General features: G+C 42.0%; 1 protein-coding gene across 1 annotated transcript in view; it reads right to left on the reverse strand.

The window, feature by feature from the left end:
* The window catches only part of adam19b (ADAM metallopeptidase domain 19b), a 194,753-nt gene that overhangs the window by 71,046 nt on the left and 97,805 nt on the right, over window positions 1-25,902 (reverse strand). Inside the window, exon 4 of the mRNA XM_073067881.1 lies at window positions 5,959-6,037. Within this exon, the coding sequence (XP_072923982.1) occupies window positions 5,959-6,037 (79 nt within the window). The remainder of the gene's footprint in view (window positions 1-5,958; window positions 6,038-25,902) is intronic.

Below are 25,902 nucleotides of genomic sequence, written 5' to 3' on the forward strand. Positions count from 1 at the left end.
AAGCATACCAAGGCTTCACATCCTGCAGCTGCTTAGATAAATCTGGTCAAGTCAAAATGGTTTTCATCTTACCTGCTTGAGACTCTCAATGAGCTATTCTCCCTCATTTACAGCAGAACTATGTTCATTCACTATTTGATCATCATTAAAACGCAATACCAAAATCCTCGCAGCCTTGGGGAAATTAGCATTGGCTTTGGCTGCCAGTTCTGAGGGATCTAGACATCTGCAATGGCAGGTCACAGCCTTACATGAGAACATAGTAAGTCCAGAGTTTTCTGAGTGACAGACGTCACCATATCTGTCAAGGCACCTCAACACTGCTTTCTAGGTGGAGCCCAGTAGCAGAATGGCCTTGCTGAGACTAATCTAGTTTTAGATTCAGATCCTACATCAAGTCAAACCTCACATTGGGCTGTCCACTCTATACATCTGAACAGGAACTTTCATTTGCAGAAGCAGGAAAGATAAGTGTACTTTGAAAATATCTTCAATAAAACTTTTTCTTAATCTTTAACTACTTAAATTGATTTTCGGAGCATTTATTGTCTCCTAGTGTTCCAAGATATTTAACAATTTTTTGACTGATTTGACAGAGCTCATCCTCTCTTGCCTCTCAGGCAATTCTGTCAAGCAGGTCCTCAGAAACATACTGCCAGAGGTCAACATGTGTACCCAACAAGCTCAGGCATGAAGAGAGAGTGGGGTGTGCATCCAGGCCAGAAGGTTTCTGCTTGCGGTGAAACCAAGATAACTATTCAGTCCCTTCCCACCTATGTCCGTGATACTTCCCATGCTTTACATCTCTTCAAAGATTTCAAGTTCCCTGGCCCCCACCGCCTTATTTTCACCATGGACGTCCAGTCCCTATATACCTCTATCCCCCACCAGGAAGGTCTCCAAGCTCTCCATTTCTTCCTGGATTCCAGACCCAGCCAGTCACCCTCTACCACCACTCTTCTCCGCCTTGCGGAATTAGTCCTTACCCTTAACAATTTCTCCTTTGGCTCCTCCCACTTCCTCCAAACTACAGGTGTAGCCATGGGCACCTGCATGGGTCCTAGCTACGCCTGCATTTTTGTCGGCCATGTGGAGCAATCTATGTTCCAAGCCTACACCGTGTATCTGTCCTCCTCTTTTCTTACGTTATATCAACGACTGCATCGGCGCTGCTTCCTGCACACATGCTGAATTCGTCGACTTCATTAATTTCGCCTCCAACTTTCACCCCACCCTCAAATTCACCTGGTCTATTTCCGACACCTCCCTCCCCTTTTTAGATCTTTCTGTTTCTATCGTTGGAGACAGCCTATCCACCGATGTCCACTACAAACCTACAGACTATCACAGCTACCTAGACTATTCCTCCTCCCACCCTGTCTCCTGCAAAAATGCTATCCCTTTCTCTCAATTCCTCCGCCTCCACCGCATCTGCTCCCAGGATGAGGCTTTTCATTCTAGGACAAAGGAGATGTCTTCCTTTTTTAAAGAAACGGGCTTCCCTTCGTCCACTATCAACTCTGCCCTCCATCACGGCTCCCGTATTTCACGCACCTCTGCCCTCACCCCATCCCCCCGCCAGCCCACCAGGGATAGAGTCCCCCTGGTCCTCACCTATCACCCTACAAGCCTACAGATCCAACGTATAATCCTCCGTAACTTCTGCCACCTCCTACAGGATCCCACCACCAGACACATCTTCCCTTTCCCCCCACTCTCGGCTTTCAACAGGGATCGCTCCCTACGCGACTCCCTTGTCCATTCATCCCCCCCATCCCTCCAGGCACTTATCCCTGCAAATGGAAGATGTGCTACACCTGCCCCCACACTTCTTCCCTCACCACCATCCTAGGCCACAGACAGTCCTTCCAGGTGAGGCACCTCTTTGCCTGCGAGTCAACTGGGGTGATATACTGTATCCGGTGCTCCCGATGTGGCCATTTATACATTGGGGAAACCCACTGCAGACTAGGAGACCGTTTCGCCGAACACCGGCGCTCAGTCCTCCAGCAGTGGCGGGATCTCCCTGTGGCCACACACTTCAATTCCACAGACCATTCCCACTCCAATATGTCTGTCCATGGCCTCCTCCACCGTCAAGATGAGGCCACACACAGGTTGATGGAGCAATATCTTATCTCCCGCCTAGGTAGCCTCCTACCTGCCGGCATGAACATCCAACTCACAGACCTCCGTTGATACCCCTGCCCCCCCCCCCCCTTACCCCATCCCTATCTATAATTTTAGTCTGGTTCTCTTTCTCTCTCTTTTCCCCCTCACTATAATCTCCCCCCAGCCCTACCTTTCTTTCTCTTTTATTTTCCATAATTCTCCACCTTCCCCCTAGCCCATTTCCCTTCAGCCTATCACTTCCCAGCTCTCTACTTCATCCCTCCCCCCACTTCTTATCCCCCCTCAACCATCCCATGTTACTTCACTCCTGATGAAGGGTTTCGGCCCGTAACGTCGTCACTACCTCCTCCCATAGATGCTGTCTGGCCTGCTGAGTTCTGCTAGCATTTTGTGTTTTTATTTATTTCCAGCATCTGCAGATTCACTCGTGTTGCCTTTGAAATAACTATTCAGTCAATGCCCGCTTATCACACCAGAAATAATCAGGATACTTTAAGGCCATAAGTCTATAAGAAATAGGAAGAGAATTAAGCCATTCAGCCCATTGAGCCTGTTCTGCCATTTCATCATGGTGGATCTTTTTTTCCTCTCAACCCCAATCTCCTGCCTTCTCTCCATATCACTTCATGCCCTGACCAATTAAGAATCTATCAACCTCTGCCTTAAATATACATAAAGACGGCCTCCATAGCTACCTGTGGCAAAGAATGCCACAGATTCAGCACTGTCTGTCTAAAGAAATTCCTCCTCATATCCATTCTAAAAGGACGACTCTCTATTCTCAAGCTGTGTCCTCTGGTCTTAGATTCTCCCACTACATCCTCTCCACGTTCACTGTTCAATAGGTTTCAATGAGGTCACCTCTTATTCTTCTGAATTCTAGTGAATAAACGCTCAGAGCCATCAAACACTCTTTATATGACAAGCCATTCAATCCTGGAATAAATTTTGTGAACCTCCTTTGAACCCTCTCCAGTTTCAACACATCTTTTCTCAGATAAGGGGCCCAAAACTACTCACAGTACTCCAAGTGAGGCCATATCAATGCTTTATAAAGTCTCAGCATTACATCCTTGCTTTTATATTCTGGTCTCATAAAATGAATCCCAACATCCTATTTGCCTTCCTCACCACAGGCTCAACCTGCAAGTTAACATTTAGGGAATCCTGCACAAGAACTCCCAAGTCCCATTGTGCCTCCATTTTTTGTACTTTCTCTCCATTTAGAATATAGTTAACCCTTTCATTTCTTCTACCTGTATTCCATCTGCTACTTTTTTGACCATTCTCCTAATCTAGGTCCTTCATTAGCCTCTCTCTTCCTCAAAATTACCTTCCCTCCATGTATCTTCATATCATCTGCAAACTTTATAACAAAGCCATCAATTCCATAATCCAAACACGAGGAAATCTGCAGATGCTGGAAATTCAAGCAACACACACAAAATGGGGGTGGAGCGTAGCAGGCCAGGCAGAAGGAAGAAGCACTGTTGACGTTTCGGGCTGAGACCTTTCGTCAGGACTAACTGAAAGGAAATATATCTTTCCTTTCAGTACTTCTTCCTATAGATGCTGCCTGGCCTGCTGCATTCCACTAGCATTTTGTGTGAATTCCATAATCCAAATCATTGACATATAACATAAAAGGAATAGGTCCCAACACAGACCCCTGTGAAACACCACATCACTGGCAGTCAACCAGAAAAGGCTCCCTTTATTTCCTATCTTTGCCTGCTGCCAGTCAGCCATTACTTCATCCATGATAGTAATACCTGTAATACCATGGCCTCGTAGCTTGTTAAGCAGCCTCATGTATGGACCTTGTCAAAGGCCTTCTGAAAATCCAAGAACACAATATCAACCAATTCTCCTTTGCCTATAGAACCATAGAACTATAGAACATTACAGCGCAGAAACAGGCCTTTTGGCCCTTCTTGGCTGTGCTGAACCATTTTTCTGCCTAGTCCCACTGACCGGCACCTGGACCATATCCCTCCATACCCTTCTCATCCATGTACCTGTCCAAGATTTTCTTAAATGTTAAAAGTGAGCCTGCATTCACCACTTCATCTGGCAGCTCATTCCACATTCCCACCACTCTCTATGTGAAGAAGACCCCCCCCCAATGTTCCCTTTAAACTTTTCCCTCTTCACCCTTAACCCATGTCCTCTGGTTTTTTTCTCCCCTAGCCTCAGTGGAAAGAGCCTGCTTGCATTCACTCTATCTATACACATCATAATTTTATATACCTCTATCAAGTCTCCCCTCATTCTTCTACGCTCCAGGGAATAAAGTCCTAACCTATTCAACCTTTCTCTGTAACTCAGTTTCTCAAGACCCGGCAACATCCTTGTAAACCTTCTCTGCACTCTTTCAACCTTATTAATATCCTTCCTGTAATTAGGTGACCAAAACTGCACACAATACTCCAAATTCGGTCTCACCAATGTCTTATACAACCTCACCATTACATTCCAACTCTTATACTCAATACTTTGATTTATAAAGGCCAATGTACCAAAAGCTTTCTTTAGAAGATAGAACATAGAATAGTACAGCACATTACAGGCCCTTCGGCCCACAATGCTGCGCCTCCCATATAACCCCCCACCTTAAATTTCTCCATATACCTGTCTAGTAGTCTCTTAAACTTCACTAGTGTATCTGCCTCTACCACTGACTCAGGCAGTGTATTCCACTCACCAACCACTCTCTGAGTAAAAAACCTTCCTCTAATATCCCCCTTGAACTTCCCTCCCCTTACCTTAAAGCCATGTCCTCTTGTACTGAGCAGTGGTGCCCTGGGGAAGAGGCACTGGCTGTCCACTCTGTCTATTCCTCTTAATATCTTGTACACCTCCATCATGTCTCCTCTCATCCTCCTTCTCTCCAAAGAGTAAAGCCCTATCTCCCTTAATCTCTGATCATAATCCATACTCTCTAAACCAGGCAACATCCTGGTAAATCTCATTAGGACCCTGGTCTCGGCCCGAAACGTCGACAGTGCTTCTCCTTATAGATGCTGCCTGGCCTGCTGTGTTCCACCAGCATTTTGTGTGTGTTGTTTGAATTTCCAGCATCTGCAGATTTCCTCGTGTTTGCTCGCCAGAATAGCTGATCCGCTACGGGGCTTAATTATGAGCTGCTCTTCTAAAACACTATGTCATAGGCATTCTAGAAATAGCTCTCTTGATTGTGCCAATCTACTGGTGTATTGAAATTCCCCATGACTATTGGTAACATTGCCGTCTTGGCATGCATTTTCTATCTCCTATTGTAATTTGTAGACCACGTCCTTTTTGTTGTTTGGCAGCCTGTATATAACTCCCATCAGGGTCCCATAGGGTCCCATCTATCCACATTGATTCAACACCTTCCGGCCACCTTGTTGTCACCTTGTTATAGATTGAATTAAATAACTGAAGTGTCTTTGTTTAGGATCTGCATAAGGATTCTACAATAGGATTAGTTATAGAGACACAACAATGTTTTTCCTGTTCATAGACATCTCAGACCTCCTGCAGTATAGGGGAGTTTCCTCAGATTGTAACAAACCTCTGTTTTCTCTTCTTTCTAAAGTACGGGATAATGATGCAAATTTTCTCATCTATTCAAACATAATTGAAAATGCAATGTTTTGCAAACTTACAGTAAGACAATCATATTCTGCATGCATAAGTGGAATTGTACAGATTATACATGTAACACACCTCATTCACGTACTGTGAATGTACTTCGAGTTTAACTTTAGTAGCTGCATCTCACGGTCATTGGCAGCCCAGCCCTTATCCAGTACACAAAGTCACATTATTACATGAGCTCACCTTATGGCCAGGGAAAGTGGTCCTTTCCTCTCCATCCTGGGTATAGTGAGTCTCAGCATAACTTGGTGCCAGCAGCTGCCTGAAAGTCAGACAAAATTACATTTAACACATCAATGATATTGACAAGGCTTTGGCATATCAGAATTATTTTCCAAGTAGTAAATTAGTTTCCTGCAAGTCTCTGTCTTACAAGAATCAAGATCAATCCTGAATGCTGGGGGTGTACTGAGGGAGTGTGATACTGTCAGAGTACTAAGCCTAGATCCTGACTGCTCTCTCAGATATACATGAAGTATGGCACGGCACTACCTCAATAAACAGCAAGAGAACTGCCATTTGTCCCCAGACCTCTCATCTGAATATGTACGTAGGTATCTCGGAAATATTGTGGTTTGCAAAATTGCTTCAATTTTCCTTATTTACAATCATGATAGCACCATCTGAGAAGAGCTTTAACATAAGAGCATAAAATAAGAGAAAAGACTGTAGCCTTCTCAGATATTGAACCCTGTGCATGAGAAAACTCCCCACATATCAGTGCCAAATGGCCTCCCTCTTCCTCTGATATTGCGATTTTCGTTTCTAGATTCTTAAGACAAGTTACTATCTTCACCATGTCCAGCCTGGTGAGTCCTTGTAAGGACTTTGGAATTTCCATTGAGATCTGTTTGAGGTTTTTTTTAAACTCCAGAGAGTACAAGACTAATTTACTCAATCTCCCCTCAAAAGGCAAACTGAATATTTCTTAAACCAGTCCAATGAACCTTAGCTGCAATTCTCAATGACAAGTATATTTAAAAAGCAAACACGAGGAAATCGGCAGATGCTGGAAATTCAAGCAACACACACAAAATGCAGCATCTATAGGGAGAAGCACTGTCGATGTTTCGGGCCGAGACCCTTCATCAGGACTAACTGAAAGGAAAAATAGTAAGAGATTTGAAAGTAGGAGGGGGAGGGGGAAATGCAAAATGATAGGAGAAGACAGGAGAGGGTGGGATGAAGCTGAGAGCCGGAAAGGTGATTGGTGAAAGTGATACAAAGCTGGAGAAGGGAAAGGATCATGGGACAGGAGGCCTAGGGAGAAAGAAAGGGGGAGGGGAGCACCAGAGGGAGATAGAGAACAGATAGAGTGATGTGGGCAGAGAGAGAGAAAAAAAAAGAGGAGGGGGGAAACTAAATATATCAGGGTTGGGTTAAGAAGGGGAGGAGGGGCATTAACGAAGTTAGAGAAGTCAATGTTCATGCCATCAGGTTGGAGGCTACCCAGCCGGTATATAAGGTGTTGTTCCTCCAACCTGAGTGTGGCTTCATCTTGACAGTAGAGGAGACCATGGACAGACTCTGAATGACTCTGCCTGTTCTCCACATTTGGAGTATTGTGTGCAGATTTGGGTTCCTTATTTTAGAAAGGATATACTGACATTGGAGAGGGTTCAGAGAAGATTCACAAGAATGATTCCAGGAATGAAAGAGTTACCGTATGAGGAACATCTGACAGCTCTTGAGCTGTATTCTCTAGAGATCAGGAGAATGAGGGAGGCTATCATAGAAACATTCTGTATGTTAAAAAGCCTGAACAAATTAGATATGGCAAAGTTATTTTCCATGGTAGGAGAGTCTAGGCCAAGAGGGCACGACTTCAGGATTGAAGGATGTCTATTTAGAACTGAGGTGCAGAGAAATTACTTTAGTCAGAGGGTGATAAATCTGTGGAATTTGTTGCCACAAGCGGCTGTGGAGGCCAAGTTATTAGGTGCATTTAAGGCAGTGATAGATAGGTTCTTGGTTAGCCAGGGCATCAAAGGCTATGGGGAGAAAGCAGGGAGTGAGGATCACTGGATGAATTGGATCAGCCCATGATTGAATGGTGGAGCAGACTCGACAGGCCAAATGGCCTACTTCTGCTCCTACATCGTATGGTCTTATTACAGGCCCTTCAGCCCACAATGTTGTACCTACCATGTAACCATATAACCTATTCTAGACACTGCCTGGAATTACGGTCACATGGAGAACATCAAAGTTCCATACAAGGAACATCACAGGTAGGATTGAACCTAGGTCGCTAAGTTGTGAGGCCAGTCCATCACGGATAAAGCCCTTCCTACCACTGAGCACATCTACATGAAACATTGTCTGAGGAAATCGGGATCCATCATCAGGGACACCAACCACCCAGAACGTGGTCTCTTCTTGCTGCTATCGTCAGGAAGGTGGTACAGGAGCCTCAGGACTTACAGTCCTCGAACTGTTACCCCTCAAACATCAGGCTCTTGAACCAAAGTGGATAACTTCCCTCAACTTCATTTGCCCCATCATTGAAATGTTCCCACAACCAATGGACTCATTTTCAAAGACTCTTCATCTCATGTTCTGTATCTGTATTGTTTATTTATTTATTATTACTATTTCTTTCTTTCTGTATTTGTACAGTTTGTTATCTTTCGTACACTGATTGAACGTTCAAGTTGGTGTGGTCTTTCCTTGATTCTTAAATGGTTATTATTCCATTATGGATTTATTGAGTATGCCCACAAGTAAATGAATCTCAAGGTTGTATTTGGTGACACATATGTACTTTGACAATAAATTTACTTTGAATTTAGAAATGTGGTAAGACATTCTTGCTTGTCTATTCAAATCTTCTCATAATAGGGGCTAACATAACATTTGCCCTAACATAACATTTGTCCGCAAGGAGTTTGTACGTCCTCCCAGTGGTCGTGGAGGTTTCTTCCAGGTGCACCACTTCCCACCAAAGACATAGAGGCTGGGGTAAGCAAGTCGTGGGTGTGCTAGCACAGGAAGTGTGGCAACACTTGCAGGCTGCCCCCAACATATCTCCAGCACAGTTAACTATGTAATCTGCAAATAAATTTAATCTTCAAGTTTTTAAACCTTTAAAAAAACTGCAGAGAATTTTCCTTTTGTTGATCCATGTTGACTCTGCCTAGTTCTATTATCCTTTCCAAGGAGGTCTGTTATTACATCCTCTGATATGCATTCCAACTTTTCACTATTATTTACTTCAGGCCAACAGGATAATGGTTTCCTCTTTTCCTTCTCCCTCTTAAATAGTAGTCACATTTGCCACACTGCAATCCACAGAATCTTTACAATATTGGAAAGTGATAACCAAATATCCACTACCTCTACAGCCACCTCTTTCAAAACTCACAGATGTAATTCATCAAATGCTTGGGACCAAAAACTTTCAAGCTCACCAATATCTTTTCTTTTGTGAAATATTGGATCCATCCTTTCCAATCCATCTTTATTCTCATGAAATGCTTGTTTTTCTTTGATACACACATTATTTACCTATTTATTCAGATAGTGTAGAGTAGGCCCTTCTGACCCTTGGAGCCATGTAGTCCAGCAACCCCCCAATTTAATCCTAGTCTTTGGATTGTGTGGGGAAACCAGAGCACCCGGAGGAGGAAACCTGTGGTCACGGGGAGAAGGTACAAACTCCTCACAGGCAGTGGCGGGAATTGAACCCCAATGGCTAGCACTGTAAAATGTTGTGCTAACCACTACACTACCATCCTGCCCCTGTGAAAGCAAGTTTTATTTTCCTCCTATGCTCAGGGAATCGTAGTGACCATCACAACATCAATATCTGATCAGGCCGAAGACAATCAACTTTTGTTCATGGCCATTGAGCTCTCTTGTCATTAGTAACATTGTCTACGCTCACACACGAAAAATAAAAATCTGTTTGTGTTGTTGCTCAAGGGACATAGTGAGCCATTCATAAAAAAATCAAGTGGACTGGTAATGCAACAACCAGACTCCAGCAATGCATTTCCATTGCATTGTAGAGGAGAATAGTGACCTAAAGCCAATGAGAAGGGGCACGATTACTTTTCCTTTACATTCAGAGTTCTAAACCAATTTGAATAAGTTGAATGTGGCATGCTATTTCACCTTGTCCAGAACAGTGAAACCAGAGGACGTGATTTACATTTGAAAGGTGTTAAATTCGAATCCAGTCAGTGGAAACAATGCTGAGTGACTGAGTGGTTAAACAATTAAGTTTCCTAGGGAAGCAGTTAGTATTAAATCAAATATATATTTGCATGGATTTAGTTCAGAAGTAACATTTTGAAATGCAGAATATGAGTAACTAGACATGACAAGTGAAATTAAGGAGTAATTGCTTCCACTATCCCCTTAGGAAATCTTCGTTTCTCCTCAGCATTGTTTCTGCAGATTGGTTTTCTCTGGATTAGTTTATCATTTTACAGGCCTGTGTTATGTCCCCTGGATTTACAACCTTTACAAGGAAAGATTTGACTTTAAAGTTATGTCTCCAGCATTGGAGCTTTCCTGCTCAGTTGCCTGGATTTTATGGAGACTAATCAATATGGATCAATTGCTATGATTAGTCATCATCTCCATTATCATTGTATCATGTACTGACAAACAGGCAGAAGGTAAAATGCGACTTTTTTTAAACCTATCTATTCCTGTGTTCTTAAACTATGCATTGAAAGGAAAATGACATTTGCCTAGTGTAGTCTGTTAGTGAAGATCAGGTCAAGGAGGAGGTTAGTTAAATCATGTTGTGTTGAACCAGTTTTTTAATGATGGAGTGCCCGAATGCTAGATCTTCACTCTGTTTAGTCACAGAAAAATACATCATGGAAACAGGCTCTTTATCCCAACCAGTCTGTCTAACCAAGGTGCCCATGAAACCTCATCCTATTTGTCAGTGCTTGGCCCATATCCCTCTCAACCTTTGCCCATCCATGCATTTTTAAGTGTTGCTATGATACCTGCCTCAAATACATTCTGTGGCAGCTCATTCCATATATGCACCATCTTTTGTGTGAAGTAACCACCAGCTCCCTTTTCCCTCTCACCTTAAACCTACACCCTCTAACTTGCGGCTCACTTCCTCTGGGAAAAGGAAGTGTGGGTGTTCATCTTACCCATGATTTTACACACCTTGATAAGGTTTCAGTCTCCTATGCTCCAAGGAATGGAGTCCTAGCCTATCCAATTTCTCCCTATTTCTCATTCTTTTGAGTCCTGGCAACATTCAGTGTAGTAGTCTTTCAGTCTTTATTGAAGTCTATTTCAAATCCTTTACATTTGCACTGATAACAACAAAGAGACCTGTGCTTATGTTGAAATTCTCATGTCCACATTTAGACATCTTCTAACTAGATAGCTTTTGGATGTGTGGTTATTGTGCGTTTGTGGCTAAATGTATCAGAAATGGGAAAAGGAAATGTGATTGTGTATGATCGTGAAATACACGAGGTAGAGAGTGACAACCTTCGAAACGCAGTTTAAATTCCATTGCACGCTAGTAGTAAAAGATGTGCATGCGTACACATGAGTACCTTAGAGGGAACATTGCGTACATACACCATTTAAAGTAAAAAGTAATGCTACACCTGTTATCTCCTAGCTAGCTCCTTGTTTTGCTTTCAATTAGTTTTAAAGTTTTGATGTTACAAAACATGACAGGGAGAATTAAATTTTCCGGTTGACGACCGTTAACTTGAACTGGGAAAAGTCAGAAATCAAACAGATTGTGGAGAAGGGGGAGAGTGGAGGGGTGGAGAGAACGAAGACTGGAGACCACAGGGGATTGGATCATATAAATTCTGGTGATACAGACGAAAAAGGGTGGTAAGGACTGTCAATTATAGCTAATCACTCTTGAAGACAGTGTAAATTGAGGGAGATCCATGGAAACAATGGGAAAGAACACTAGAACCGTGAACACAAAATTGTATAAATTTGAACTAAAACAGGAGGCTGGGAAGATCCTTATAGTCAGGGAGTATGTGTGGAGAGAGAAAATCAGAGTTAGCATAACATCTTAGTAGGTAGTGAATCTCCTGTATTTGTTGCCACAGAGAGCTGTAGAGGTCATATCATTGGGTTTACTTAAGACACAAAGAGTGACAGGTTCTTGATTGGTATGGGGTAAGGGTAGCATGAAGAAGATGGGAGAATGGGCTTGGAAAAAAATCAACAATGATTCAGTGGCAGAGCAGACTTGATGGGCCGAATGGCCTAATTTTGTTCCTGTACCTTATGATCTTATGTCCTAACTTGGATGTTATTTCAGCTTCTCATAATTTGCAAGAATTTGTACTAATGGGGCAAAACTATTTACATTATAACAAACAGAGAAACAAAGTTATCAAGTCACTTATGCAAAGAGATTTCCAATTAGGTGTCCTAATATATAGACCTTAAGGGATTGCACGGGAGACAGCAATAGACTGGTGATTCAAGGAGTCCACAGTGGCAATCATGGAAAAAATTAAAATGGGAGTGTAAAATTAACAGAGTGTGATCTGGGAGGGGCTGTAACTCTGGAGCAAATTTCAGAATTATGAAGGGATTAGGTTCAGAGGAGTTTGAAAAAAAAGATGAAAATGTTCTAAATAAAGCATTCAGGAACTTAATAACAAATCAAGAATGAGGAATGAAAGGTCTTTTTGCAAGTTACGTACTAGGTCAGTGCTAAATGAGTTAAAATTTATGGAGGGCCAAAGGTGGGAGGCTAACAGTAGAATAGTTCTAACTATTGGTAGCAAAAATGCAAATGAAGCAGCAAACTGTAATGAGGGAGAGAGACAGGCAGGAGTTTGAGGGAGATACGGAATCAAAAGTTGAGTCACAGCAAATACTGTAGGACTGAGATCTTGAACTACCTGAAGCATGGTTGGAGAATAGAAAGACTGAAGACAATGATTCTAACCTTCCCAATATTGGGAGGAATTTCTGCTCATTTAAAGCTGGATATTAGGCAAAGAGAATGGAAGATTAGGGAGGAAGGACAATGGTGCGGTGAACTAGAAGTGCAAAGCTGAAACTAGTGGATAAAAAAAGAGGAAATGGTTGTGATTCAAAGTTGCTGGATAGATCAGGTGATAGATTTTTTAAAAAGTAATCTAGGACCAACCTCTGCCACATCAACAGCTACTGTGAGTACCATCAATTGACCTTAGACAGCTTGCTGGTCAAAGTCACAATAAACATTGTTAATGTTTCTGAATGGAAAAGGCACATAGTGGATATTTTTTCTTTATCTGGATTACTATGGCAGTGGGTTAGCCGGGCACTGTGGCTTAAACAATACATTTAGAGGTTAGCCCTGCATTCCTCGCTGACTGGAAGTCCGCTTTGGAAGTTCCAATGGACTTCAGTTAGTAATGCAGAGGTTCAGCTCAGTATTTCAAACAAATGGAATTTAAAGCTACCTTGTGATGCTCAATTACATCGATTGCAAATCATGAAAACCAGATCGGCACAGGATTCATTCCCGCATTGGGCTGATCTCAATCAAGGAAGTAGGTAAACTTCAGTCCTCTTCAGTATCATCATATAGCAAGAGATGGAGGGAGAGGGAAAGAGAAAGAGCAATGAAGACAGAGAGCGAGAGAAAGAATGAGAGAAAGTGGGAAAAGAGCAAGAAAGGCACTGAATGACTCTTTCTTGGAGAAAGATAACGGAAAGTAAGAAGCTATTCCTAAATAGCTAAGTGTGTGTCTTAAGGCTCTTATACCTCCTCTCTGATGGTAGTAACAAGAAGGCATGCCCTGGATGATGAAGGTACTTTGTTACATCTACTGGATGATGGATAATGAAATGATGTTATTCAACATTACTTTCAAGTTCTCTGCCACCTCAAGCAACATCCACACCTCTTCTCCAACATCTGCACTTACTTGTTATTCCACAATGCTAAAATGACCTGCTCATGATCCTTAGGCTATTCATCTACACATTCTGATGAGGATACAGGGGAATTGAAGATAAAAATTAGAAACGATACACAAGAATTCCAATGTTACTCATCTATCTCCAGGACAAGGGTTTCCAAACTTTTTTATGGTAAGGATGAATACCATTAAGCAAGGGGTGAAGCACTTGGTTGAACGAGTGAAAGGAAAATAATGCTGGACTGAGCAAAGACCTTAAAGGGACAGTCCAGTTTAAATTATAGATAAATGTGAACCATTTTATAGTGGCTACAGTATAAAGCCAAAGAAATAGTCCAACAATCACTCTTAAATAAATACATTGTCAATACACACTAGTAATCAGATTGCATGTTTTGTAATTTCAGGCATTAAGGCAATTTTATTGATGCATTAGGATACTTTTTCAAATTAGAGCTAGAAATGTCATCTTTTATTCAGAACCCAAATTTTGCAAGCACTTATGCTAATGCTACAATCAACTCCAAGAATTTTCATTTCCACGTCCTAGGCAAACCATTTCTTTATAGGGGCTGCCTAAACAATTATTTTAAAGGGACAGGTTACATTAGGGACTGGAACATCACAATCCTTCTGGAACCATTTTAAATGATCCAACAGTATTTAATTGTTGCAGTTCAAATGCTTTCAATGATTTAACCAACTGCTATGTTAAGAGTTAAACATAACTACTCAAGATTACTTTATTAAGACACATTGCTAAGGAGGAAATCTGTTTGAAGGTTTCTGGATGAATGAGTGCTCAGTTATAACAATGCCTATCTGCTGGATAAAACAATTTTACAGATTGCACAACATAGCTTATAATGATGTCCGTCTGTAAAGAGGAATAACTTAATTCTCCTCAATATAATAAGGCTCATTTCTTTATCAATATTATCCTTAGAAACAAAACAGTGCTGGATTACAAGACATGGCAGCATTTTAAATCCCGATGATTTTGGGGTTTGTCTTGCACAATTTTAACTAGGTCAAGAGTCTTCTTCCAAACTCCTGCAGTTTAACTGCAACTGAATACAATTCTTCTGATGTAAAGATTAATCCAAACACCAAGAATGTGCATTTGTGCAGTAAGGTTTAAGAGTTCATGACAAAATTCTTCACAACAAATGAAATATTGTGATGATGTAAGGAAAAGCAGCAGCTAATTTGGGCACCAGAAAGTTTGTGCATTTACCAGTGAATTAAATGACTTAGATGATAGTTGGGCCGGGAACCAAAGGGTCTTGTTTGAAGCAGTGCCTTGGGATACCTGAGATTGTAGGCTTGATGTTTTATATGAAAGTTAATACCTTTGACAATATAGCATCTCCTGAGTGCTGCACTGAAGTATTAACCCTCGAGGCGCTGGTTTTGTGAGGAAGGACTGAACTCCAAGGCCCTTCTGCCACTGGACATTGTGTAAGCATTCCACAAACATATGAAGGGTGTATTGTTCAAAGAGGCCACATGGGTAGCACTGGTACTTCTTACATGAAACGGGAAGGTAACATACATGTGCCAGTTCTCATTGAACGGTCTGTGGTGGATGGGGTGAGCAGCTTCAAGTTCCTGGCTGAGGGCCTCTTGGACACAGCACAGAAATCCTGAAAGTTTGCACCAGTGTCTCTACTTTCTTAGAAGTATAAGGAGTTTCGACATCCTAACAAATTTTTAATGAGATACAGTGGAAAGCATTCTGACTGACTGCATCACAGCCTGGTATGGAAACTCCAATGCACAGGAATCCAAGAGGCTAGAAAGACTGGTAGTTTCAGCCAGTTCTACCACGTGTACAGCTCCCCCGCTAATCACGTGTACAGCTCCCCCGCTAATCACGTGTACAGCTCCCCGCTAATCACGTGTACAGCTCCCCCGCTAATCACGTGTACAGCTCCCCCGCTAATCACATGTACAGCTCCCCCGCCATCGAGGACATTTCACGTGTACAGCTCTCCCCACTACCAAGGACGTTTCACGTGTACAGCTCCCCCGCTAATCACGTGTACAGCTCTCCCCACTATCAAGGACGTTTCACGTGTACAGCTCCCCCGCTAATCACGTGTACAGCTCTCCCCACTATCAAGGACGTTTCACGTGTACAGCTCCCCCGCTAATCACGTGTACAGCTCTCCCCACTATCAAGGACGTTTCACGTGTACAGCTCCCCCGCTAATCACGTGTACAGCTCTCCCCACTACCAAGGACATTTCACCTGTACAGCTCTCCCTGATAACGAGGTCATTTACAAGAGAAAATGTCCCAGGAAGGTGGTATGAATCATCAGGGATGACCACATCCTGGTCATGCCCTCATCTTAATGCTGCCATTGAGCAGGAGGTACAGGAGCCAGAAGACCCACATCTTAAGGTTCAGCAATAGCTTCTTCCCCATTACCACCAGATTCTTGAATTGACCTGAAAAATCCTTAACTTTACCACAGACTATATATCTTTTCCTCTCTCTCATTCTTGCACTAGTGTCATTATGTATATTTTGTACACATTTATGTATAAAATGTTAATTAAATATTATGTTAATGTACATTTGTCCCGTCTGTTGCTGCAAAAAGCTAATTTTCTTGGCATGTATACCCACGAATGTTTACCTTTGAAACAAACTTGAGAGTATAAACTCAACGACAATATGAATTAAAATATTTGTATTTGTACATTCTGTACATATTTTTAAAAATAAGCTTATTGTTGAAATAAAATTATTAATCCCAGATTACCCATACGAGTAAATCTGCAGATGCCGGAAATCCAAAGCAACACACAATAAATGCTGGAGGAACTCAACAGGTGAGGCAGCATCCATGGAAAACAATTGATGTTTTCCGGACTGAGACCCTTCACCAGGACACCCATTACCTGTTCAAGTCTCCAGAATAAGAGTTGAATTTACAGGTTTCTCATTCATAGGCATGTAGGCCGCCAACTGAAATCAGACCACTGTCTCCCCCGCATTCCTGTCCCTAAACCTTAACCTGACCCCTACTACCCTACTTATCCCCAAGACCATCCGAAAGAACACAATTAAAAATAAGTCTGAGCTACAACATCAACAGACCAAATCTCAGTACATCTTTGACCAGACTCTGATATATCTCCCATATTTCCAAAATTACAGAGTCCAAAGATAATCACATGACAATTGCCCTCAGCAACTGTGAATTAGAGAGAAAGTCATGTGTTCCCTTCTATTCCCTTTTGAAAGTTATATTAAATGTGCTATGCTACTGAGCCTTTGCCAGAAACGAAATCAAGATCAGCTGTGTAGCACCCCCTTCGCTCAAATGCCACATGAAGGAGAGGAAATGCCTCCAATGAGCTGCAGAGCCCCATGAGCTAGTGTCTTCAGAGAAATAAATCTGAAGTAGAAATAGTAAATCAAATCAACTTACAACTTGGGAAGAAGCCACCCTTTCGCCGTGTCTTTGTTGGTTCTTTGAAAAGCTGCTGATTAGTCACTATTGTTGGTCTTTCCCCATAGGTCCTGGATACTTTATTATTCCTGCTATGATTTGTAACTCCAAAACACAAAACTAATTGAAAGAAAAACATGGAGCTGGGAATAACGTGTACTTTTTGTTTTTTACATTAGCAAAGCACACTCTTATGACATGGTGGCTTAATGATGTATGCCATCCATGTACTATTGCACATAACCCATAATAAATTATGTAAACAAAGAATGCTTAATCAAACAGTATGTTATACACAATTACTTAAATATTAAATTCAGAACACTCCTTGCTGCTTAGCTATAAACTGCAACTCAATATAGAATGCATCTCTGTGCAAAAGTCTAAGGCACATATACGCGGGGTGATTGATAAGTTTGTGGCCTAAGGTAGAAAGAGTCAATTTTAGATAACTCATTAGTTAATAACTCATCAGGGGTGATTGTTAAGTTCGTGGCCTAAGGTAGAAGGAGATGAGTTATTAAGTTCAAACTTTCTGCATAATCACTCAAAGAGTTGAACTGCATGTGCACGTAATGAGAGCTGTATAACTCATCTCCTTCTACCTTAGGCCATGAACTTATCAATCAACCCACTGTGGACACTTTCTGGAGGTTCAAGATCCGTATGCTCCACGACTGCTGGACTGTGTGTGTAAATGTAGGAGGGGACTATGTTGAAAAATAAATGTGCTAGGTTTTCTAAAATTGACTCTTTCTACCTTAGGCCATGAACTTGTCAATCACCCCTCATAGAAAGTTAGGGTGCCTAAGACTTTTGCACAGCTCTAAATTTGTCAACATGGAGCAGAAAGCGAGTTTGTAAATCTGGCAGAAGTAAAGGATGTTTGGAATGGCGAGGGTGGAGTGCTGCAGGAGAGGTGTGGGACAGGTGGCAGGGACACAGTGCCAGGGAAGGGGGTTGGCATGGGTGCAGATACACCCAACCCTGAGACACCAGGCAAGGTAATTTCATCCCAAACAATTTGAAGAGTCAAAGAGTCCAATTCCATTTTAATTTATTTGCAGTTCTATATGCCATACTGCTGGTCTCCTGTTACTTCTTACATTGTAAATCTCAAGGCTAGCCGGTCCTGTTTCACTCTCATCGTTATCAGATTTTTATCAGCATCGTGCCAGTAAGTACTCTTTATGAAACTGCAATTTGACTTCTTAGCTTTTTTGCTTCCCTGTGTGCAGTCCATTTATGTTTACCTGCCCAACATGCTCTTTGTATGTGTTTTACTTTGTTGCATTTTCTACAAGTTTCCCTTTTGAACTTGCATTGGACTGGTGTAGGTGAGCCCCTGTCACAACAGTAACACTATTTGTTTGGCCAGGCAGGTTTCTGTTTGTATGTTGCAAATTTGTTTATACTTACTTTCATGCCTGACTGCAACTCAATTGCATCTCTGGCTGTGATTTCCATTGATGCAATGACTTCAAATGGTTTTTTATGAGCCATCTTTGAACGCTTTCTTGTAAGATTCCACAAACTAAGAGATCTCTCAGTGCATTATGATGTCTATTACTGAATTGGCAATCTCTTTAACTCAGCAACATACACAGAAATAGGCTTCCTTTCCTTTTGATTCCACTTATGAAACCTAAAGCATTCTGCAATCAACAAAAGCATTGATTCTAAATGTTCCTGTATTACTTTCATATCAGCAAAGCTCATTGCAGCCTGTTTGGTTGGAGCAGTGAAACTTCTAAGTAACCTGTGTGCTTTCCCATTCGTTACACTCAGAAAACTGACACTCATTTTTCATTGGCCATTTCATTTGCTTCATAATGCTGCTCAATTCACTCAGTATGCATCAGACAGCTATCCACTGGGCAATAAAACATGTATTATATTTACAATGCCAGCCATTTCTGCTGTTTTTATTTATTTATTATAATTAGCACCCGGTATTCACTGTTTATGAACCCATGATTTTCTTCTATTTTCTGCCTCAACTTTTAACTCAACCATCTGTGTCATCTTGCAAAGAAAGCATACTGTGCTTTTAATTTAAAGTCAAACATATTGCTGCACTTCACCAGGTAAGTAGGTGGTCATGTCAGGTTCACTTTAAATCTTACTCATTGGCATTGGTATGTTTTGTAACTCCAAAACATAAAACTGATGGAAAGGGAAACAGGTACCAGGGATAACGTGTATGCTTCATTGCTTTCTTTATTGAGACATGCACTTACGATGTGGTGGTGTAATGATGTCAGCCATTCACATACAAGCCATAGTGAATGACATAAACAACAAAGACTACGTGATCAAACAATATATTTATAATATTACTCAAATATTAAATACACAATTCCCTTCTGAAAGTTACTATTGAATCACTTCCCATCAATCCCTTGGGCATTCTAGATCGTAACACACTGCAGAAGAAATTTACTCTATCTCCCCTCCCATCCTCTTCCCTTAAACCAGAGTCCTCCTGTTATTAAATCTTCTGCCAGTGGTATCTGTTTGTCCTTACTTACCCCATTAATTCCTTCCACAAATATGAACACCCCCATATAATCTGCCCTCAGTTTTGACCATTTTCGGCAGGGGCTGTTCTTTCTCCAGTCAATTTCCTGTATATAAAAATACACCGCTGTGAAACAGCAGGCTAATACTGATGTAATTTTTCCCCTCACTCCTAACCAATCGCAGCAGAGCCAAAACCCATGGGATTGAAGATCCGACCAATTCAAACACTGGAGATCGTCCTTATTTCACCCTTGTTGAACTAACAGCTTGTGTCAATCAAGTAATGCTTTCTCAGCCTTCAAGGCAGAGAGTGGAATGGACTGTCACCAGTGAAACATACCAGCTCCACAGACTGAGGTCTTGCTGATTGAAATCATTGCAGTAGTTGAAAAATAAGCACAGATTTTCTTCAGGCCATTTCTACCAAAGCAGATATCAAGGATAAGGAAGGCAGAAAGGGATAAGATCCTAAGGCAGGCAAACAATTTTAGACATCTTAATCAGTCTAGATAAGGCAGTTTCTGGACTAGTCAATTCAATAATTCTATGGTGACTCAAGGAAAGCAGATTTCCCACCAAGTTGCTGACCTGGAAGTACATCGCCATTCCTGGGTCGATATCCTGATATACTTGACCCAAAGACACGATGGAAAAGAGCTTCTTACCATCTGCCTTTAAGAAAGGATACAACTGGACTCAAAATACAGAGCTTTATCTGGAGTTCTGCTAATTGATCGACAGCAGGAAACACCTGAAGGTGCGACCAAGCAGTGGTACAGAAATGTATGTTCTTCACCGAACCGCTTCTAAGCACCTTCATTTTCTTTTCTGTGAGTCAGGCAATTCCTCCAGGATGTTACTCAGACTCAGAATGTGGTCTGATAATTGTGTAAGTTGATAATGTGTGTGTTTGTTACTGTCTCTTCAGTAAGGTTTCCTGAGCTACACTACACTGGCACAGTTCCTAATGTAATAAACAGTGAACATGAAATCAATTTAACTTGGCCTCTATCAACCCGCCCCTTACTCTTGTGGCATAGAACCTCAGAAGTCTTAGCCTGATGATATTTTACATACAAGAGAAAATGCAGAAAAATACTCAACAAGTAAGGCAGCATATGTTGGGAGAGAAACAGAGTTAACATTTCTGGTCAATGTCATTCCACCAGAACTGGAAAAGGGAGAAAACTAGTGTGTTTTCAGTTACACACAACAGCTAAATTCTGATCTAGTTCTGATTAAAGGTCAGTGACCTGAAAGATTAATTCTGTTTCGGTCCTTACAGATGCCAGAAGACCATAAAACATAGAAGTAGGATTAAACTATTCGGCCAATCACATCTGCTCTGGCAATCCATCATGGCAAATATATTCTCCCTCTCAAACACTTCTTCCTGCCTTCTCCCTGTAACTTTTGACTCCCACACTAATGAAGAACCTGTCAACTTCCTCTTTAAACATACCCAATGACTCTGCCTCTGCAGCCGTCTGAGACAATGGTTCATCACCGTCTGACTAAAAAGATTCCTCTTCATCCTTGTTCAAAAGGGTGTCCTTGTAGTCTAAGGCTCTTCCCTCTGGTCCTAGACTTTTCTGGATGACCTGCTGAATATTTTCAGCATTTTTCTATTTTTACTTTAGGATTTCCAGCATCTGAAGTCTTGTTGCATTTTGGTTTCAAGTAATGTTTTACCTGTTTTAGGATTCTTTGTAATAATAAAGTGAATGAACCAACTTCATGAACTGCCATTATTTATACCAATTTTCTATAAACAGTTCCAAGCAGGATCCATCTTCAAGGTAGGGACACAAGAGACTACAGATGCTGGAATATGGAGCTACACAAAATTGCTGGAGGGACTCAGCATATCAGGTAGCATCTATGGAAGGAAATAGACAGATGGCCAGAAACATTGACCCTCCATAGATACTGATTGACCCACTGAGTTCCTGAAACATCTTGTGTATTGTTCCATTTTCAAAGGGCTGATTGAGTTGTTGTACAATTTGTCTGGCCAGTTGGAAACACTGCCAGATGATTATTATTGAGGGACCATTAGGGACCATTAAGGGACCACAAACTTCAGTCTTTAAGAGACCATTTTACATCAAAGCTTTGAATACTCAGTCAAATCAGGGATGTCTCTCCTTGATGAACCTCACCCATCTACTTCCTCATTTCAAAGTATTCTTTAAAACATAACTCTGATCAAATTCTTGACTACCCGTTGTCATACAGTTTAACATCTTGGTATCAAACATTGTTAATCGAGGTAGCTCTTCGGGACTTTAATGCACAAAATAAATTCAATGTTTCATCGTCATTTCAACTAAAGGCTGTATAACACTGTCATGGCTGTTGGGATTTGTATAGAACATGTATTGGAAAACAATGGGAGATGATAAGCCTGTTGAAGTTACTGAGAAGTGGGGGAGGGGTGGGGGAAAGAGGGTATAGATGTAACACCCTGGAAAAGGTTTCACTGCTAATGTAAAGATCTTGCAGTGTTTGGGTTATGGTTAGAGATAACGGGTGTTTTGGAATGAGAGCCGTCCAATGAAGGGAGAGTGTTTTTTGTGTTGTGTGCCCCACACCGGGGTGAGGTGGGTCTTCTGTTGAGTGTGAGATGAAGGGAGAAAATGCCGGAGAGAAAAGGTCGTGGGACTCAACCCGGAGTGGGGCCATGATTCAATGAAGTTGGGAGAACGAAAGAGGACTGGCGAAGGGCTCCATGAGCTCCAACTTCTGCACGTTAGACTGTTTCATTAAAATGGACCCTTTTCTTTTTTTGCTTTTTCTTTACTAACACTTTAGTCAAATTAAGAATTATAAAGCTAAATCATTTAATTGCATGCAGTATACTGTCTGTTATTTCGTGGCACTTATTTGTAACGGGGTAACAAACTATGCAGCATCCACACTAACAGGGGTTTTGGTGTCTTACGCTTCAATCTCGCATTTGGCGGGGCTGGAGATTGTCTTTCCTAGACTTACGCAGCTGACAGAACCAGAGTATTTCATAGAGAAAAAGGTCGAGGTGTGCTGGCGATCAGTTCTGTGCTTAGAGAATGAAGAAGCGGAGATTAGGAAACAAGGCGGTGGAATAAATTTGGAGTTGACACCACAACTTCTCAGGAGAACTGGCTGACTCAGAAGGAGAGAGGAAATATATCCTGAAAGACAACTGCAGTCCTTACATTGTGAAGAGCAAGTTAAAGCATTTCAAAAGATATATAAAAGGGAAGTAAGTACTGAGGATACAATGATAGCTTCCACATTTATAGATAAGAGAAGGAAGTTAAAGATGTGCAACATGCAATGCTTGATTCAACCTCATCCGATTGAAACAGGATACTTAGAGCCATTAGCCTACTCCAACACAATGAGAGGAAACATTTCCTATTAAATTTAACTCTGTCACACAGCTCAGTGACGGGTAGAAAGGATAAGATTTGACTAGTGACTGCATCAACAGTGTTGTCTGTGTACATACATCTATTGATGCCTCTGGACGCACCTTCAGTGATATTCCTGGAATCATTGGGTGTTTCGGGTCTTTCAACATCATACACCCTCCTTCAGGTGACCCAGCCGGGGCTGATCAGACCCCAGCTTGTGTCCAGATATCTAGCTACTTATGACTCCATGGCTCCCCTCTTTTGAGCCATGGCCATCTTGAGGCCCTCTCTGCCGCATCGGTGGTACTGCGGATGGCTCTCCTCTTCCTCTCTCCCTCGATGCCCAAGTTGCTGAAGGCTCTGGCTAAAGAACAGGCTGCGAATCCCCTACAACCAACTTCCACCGAGAGACACCTCCAGTAATATCCTGCCATTTGTCACATAAAATTCCAGTAGCAATACAAAAATAGAAATGTTGCTAGGGTGGCCACAAACAATCCATCAATAGATTTCTTTTAAGAGCTGGTTAGACCGGTGATTGATAGAAAATGGTTTTGTATCGCACTTGCACATAGTAAACTGGTCAGTTCGTAAATTGGTTTATTATTGTCACCTATACTTTACCAAAGTACAGTGGAAAAGCTTGGTTTTGTATACCCATGTAGATCATTTCATCACGCCAGTGCACTGAGGGAAACCAATAACGGAATGCAGAATAAGATGTTACAATTCCAGAGGAAACACAGGGTAAGTAGTTGATAAGGTGCAGAGTCAGTATGAAATAGATTGTGAGATCAAGAGTCCATCGTATCATACTAGGAGAATCATTCCATACTAGGGCTGCAATTCAGGTAGAGGATATCTAGTGATTTTTAATTGATTATCAATCACCACCGGCTTCAGTTAAAGGAACTGACAATTAAGTACTCTGTAAATAACCATTAAATCTTCAATAATCCTTTTCTGTTCCAGTGATATTAGTGTCAGTTGCTATTTTGTAGTAGATTCCTAACTCGAGTCACCTGGTTCCACCAATAGAGGACAACTTCAACCATTCCTTCAAGCTTCCACCTCCCTTGAACAGTTTGCCCCACTCATAAAGTAGTTATGTACCAGCATTGCCACCCATGATGTCCCAAAGTGGCCTACCACTAATGAAGCCCAATATAATGTAGTATACATTATAATATAATATAATAATGTAACATTATAATATAATATAATACAATGTTCAACTAAAGATGTCAGCTGATTAATGTTGAAGATCCAAAGATCTGCCCACTGATATGCACTACATTTGTGGTATTAACCAGGACAGCAGTTCAACACCATTAAGCTTAGTGCCCACAAATACTGAGGACAGTGTAGTTTATTTAATATTTCAATAATATTTGAGTAATATCGTCAATATATAGACCAGTATCTGGCTCCTGCATTTTTCTTTCAATTAGTCTCTTGCATTACAAAACACAAGACAAAGTCTGTCACAATACCTTTGTTCACTGGCCTGGCATTAAGGGTAAAAGTGGCCTTATTTGAGGTAAGGTCCATCCACCTAACCTTCTCCCATTGTAGAAAATGTCAGGAAAGGAAGTGTCGCAGGGAAGGGAGACCAAGTGGTGGGGACAGGTCATCAATCTGGCCAGCAAAGCGAGAGTTCTGCGCCATATTTGGGTGTCAGTGATTATGGCTGGGGCAGTAGCAACACTTGGTTAGGAGGGGCAGCACTCTCGTTGGGTGCTGCAGTCCAGTTTTGAAGAAAGCTGGTAGGGTTGGGTTGTTGTAGGAATTGCTGGGGAGACATTCACGTTGGTGGCTGGCTGCATATAAAATATAAACTTGATAGTGAGTGTGGGGAATTTTCTATTTTAAGTTTGATACACAATTTTCGATTAGGGCACATGGATAACAGAGTGGTTATCTACCATCACCAGATACTACTACAATACAGAGATCGCCCAAAAACAAACCTCCACAATGATCTGCTGGCTGAATTACGCGACGTCAGCTTGCTGAGGAGAACGGGCCTACATTCCTCGGACTTGCCTGATGTTAGGAGCCGGAGATGGAGACGTCGAAAGCGATGTGCGAGGAAGCAGAAGCGAGGCAAACGGGGAGGGGTCCGTGCCAGGCTAAAAGCAAACCCTAGCCGGCTGGCTCTCCCGTCCATTCTGCTCTCCAATGTCCGCTCCCTGGACAATAAAATGGACTACATCCGACTCCAACGTAATACTCGGCGGGAGTACAGAGTTTGCTCCGTGTATGTCTTCACAGAGACGTGGCTCACTCATGGGATTTCGGACGCTGCCATCCAGCTAGACGGGCTAGCTTTGTTTCGTTCGGACAGAGATGCAGCTCTCTCCGGTAAGGTTCGCGGTGGCGGTGTGTGTGTTTACATCGACACGGAATGGTGTAAGAACACTGTGCTGGTTTCCAGACACTGCTCATCACTAGTGGAATTTGTGGCAGTTCGATGCAGACCATTTTATTTGCCGCAGGAATTCACCTCTGTCCTTATACTCGGTGTCTACATTCCCCCCAGCACTAATGCTAAGGAGGCGCTCTGTGAACTGTATTAGCGAACTGCAGAACGCATACCCTGATGGTCTGTTTATTGTCGCCGGTGACTTTAACTATACAAACCTTAAGTCAGTGCTCCCCAAATTCTATCAGTATGTGGAGTTTGCAACAAGGGGGGAGAACGCGTTGGACCTGGTTTACACAAACATCCCCAACGCATACCGGGCAGAGCCCTGCCCCCACCTCGGATACTCAGACCACATCTCTGTTATGCTAATCCCAGCATACAGACCGCTTGTCAGGCGCTCCAGACCAGTTCAGAAGCAGGTGAAAACCTGGC

This window comes from Hemitrygon akajei, chromosome 15, assembly GCF_048418815.1.
Source record: "Hemitrygon akajei chromosome 15, sHemAka1.3, whole genome shotgun sequence".
NCBI lineage: Eukaryota > Metazoa > Chordata > Chondrichthyes > Myliobatiformes > Dasyatidae > Hemitrygon > Hemitrygon akajei.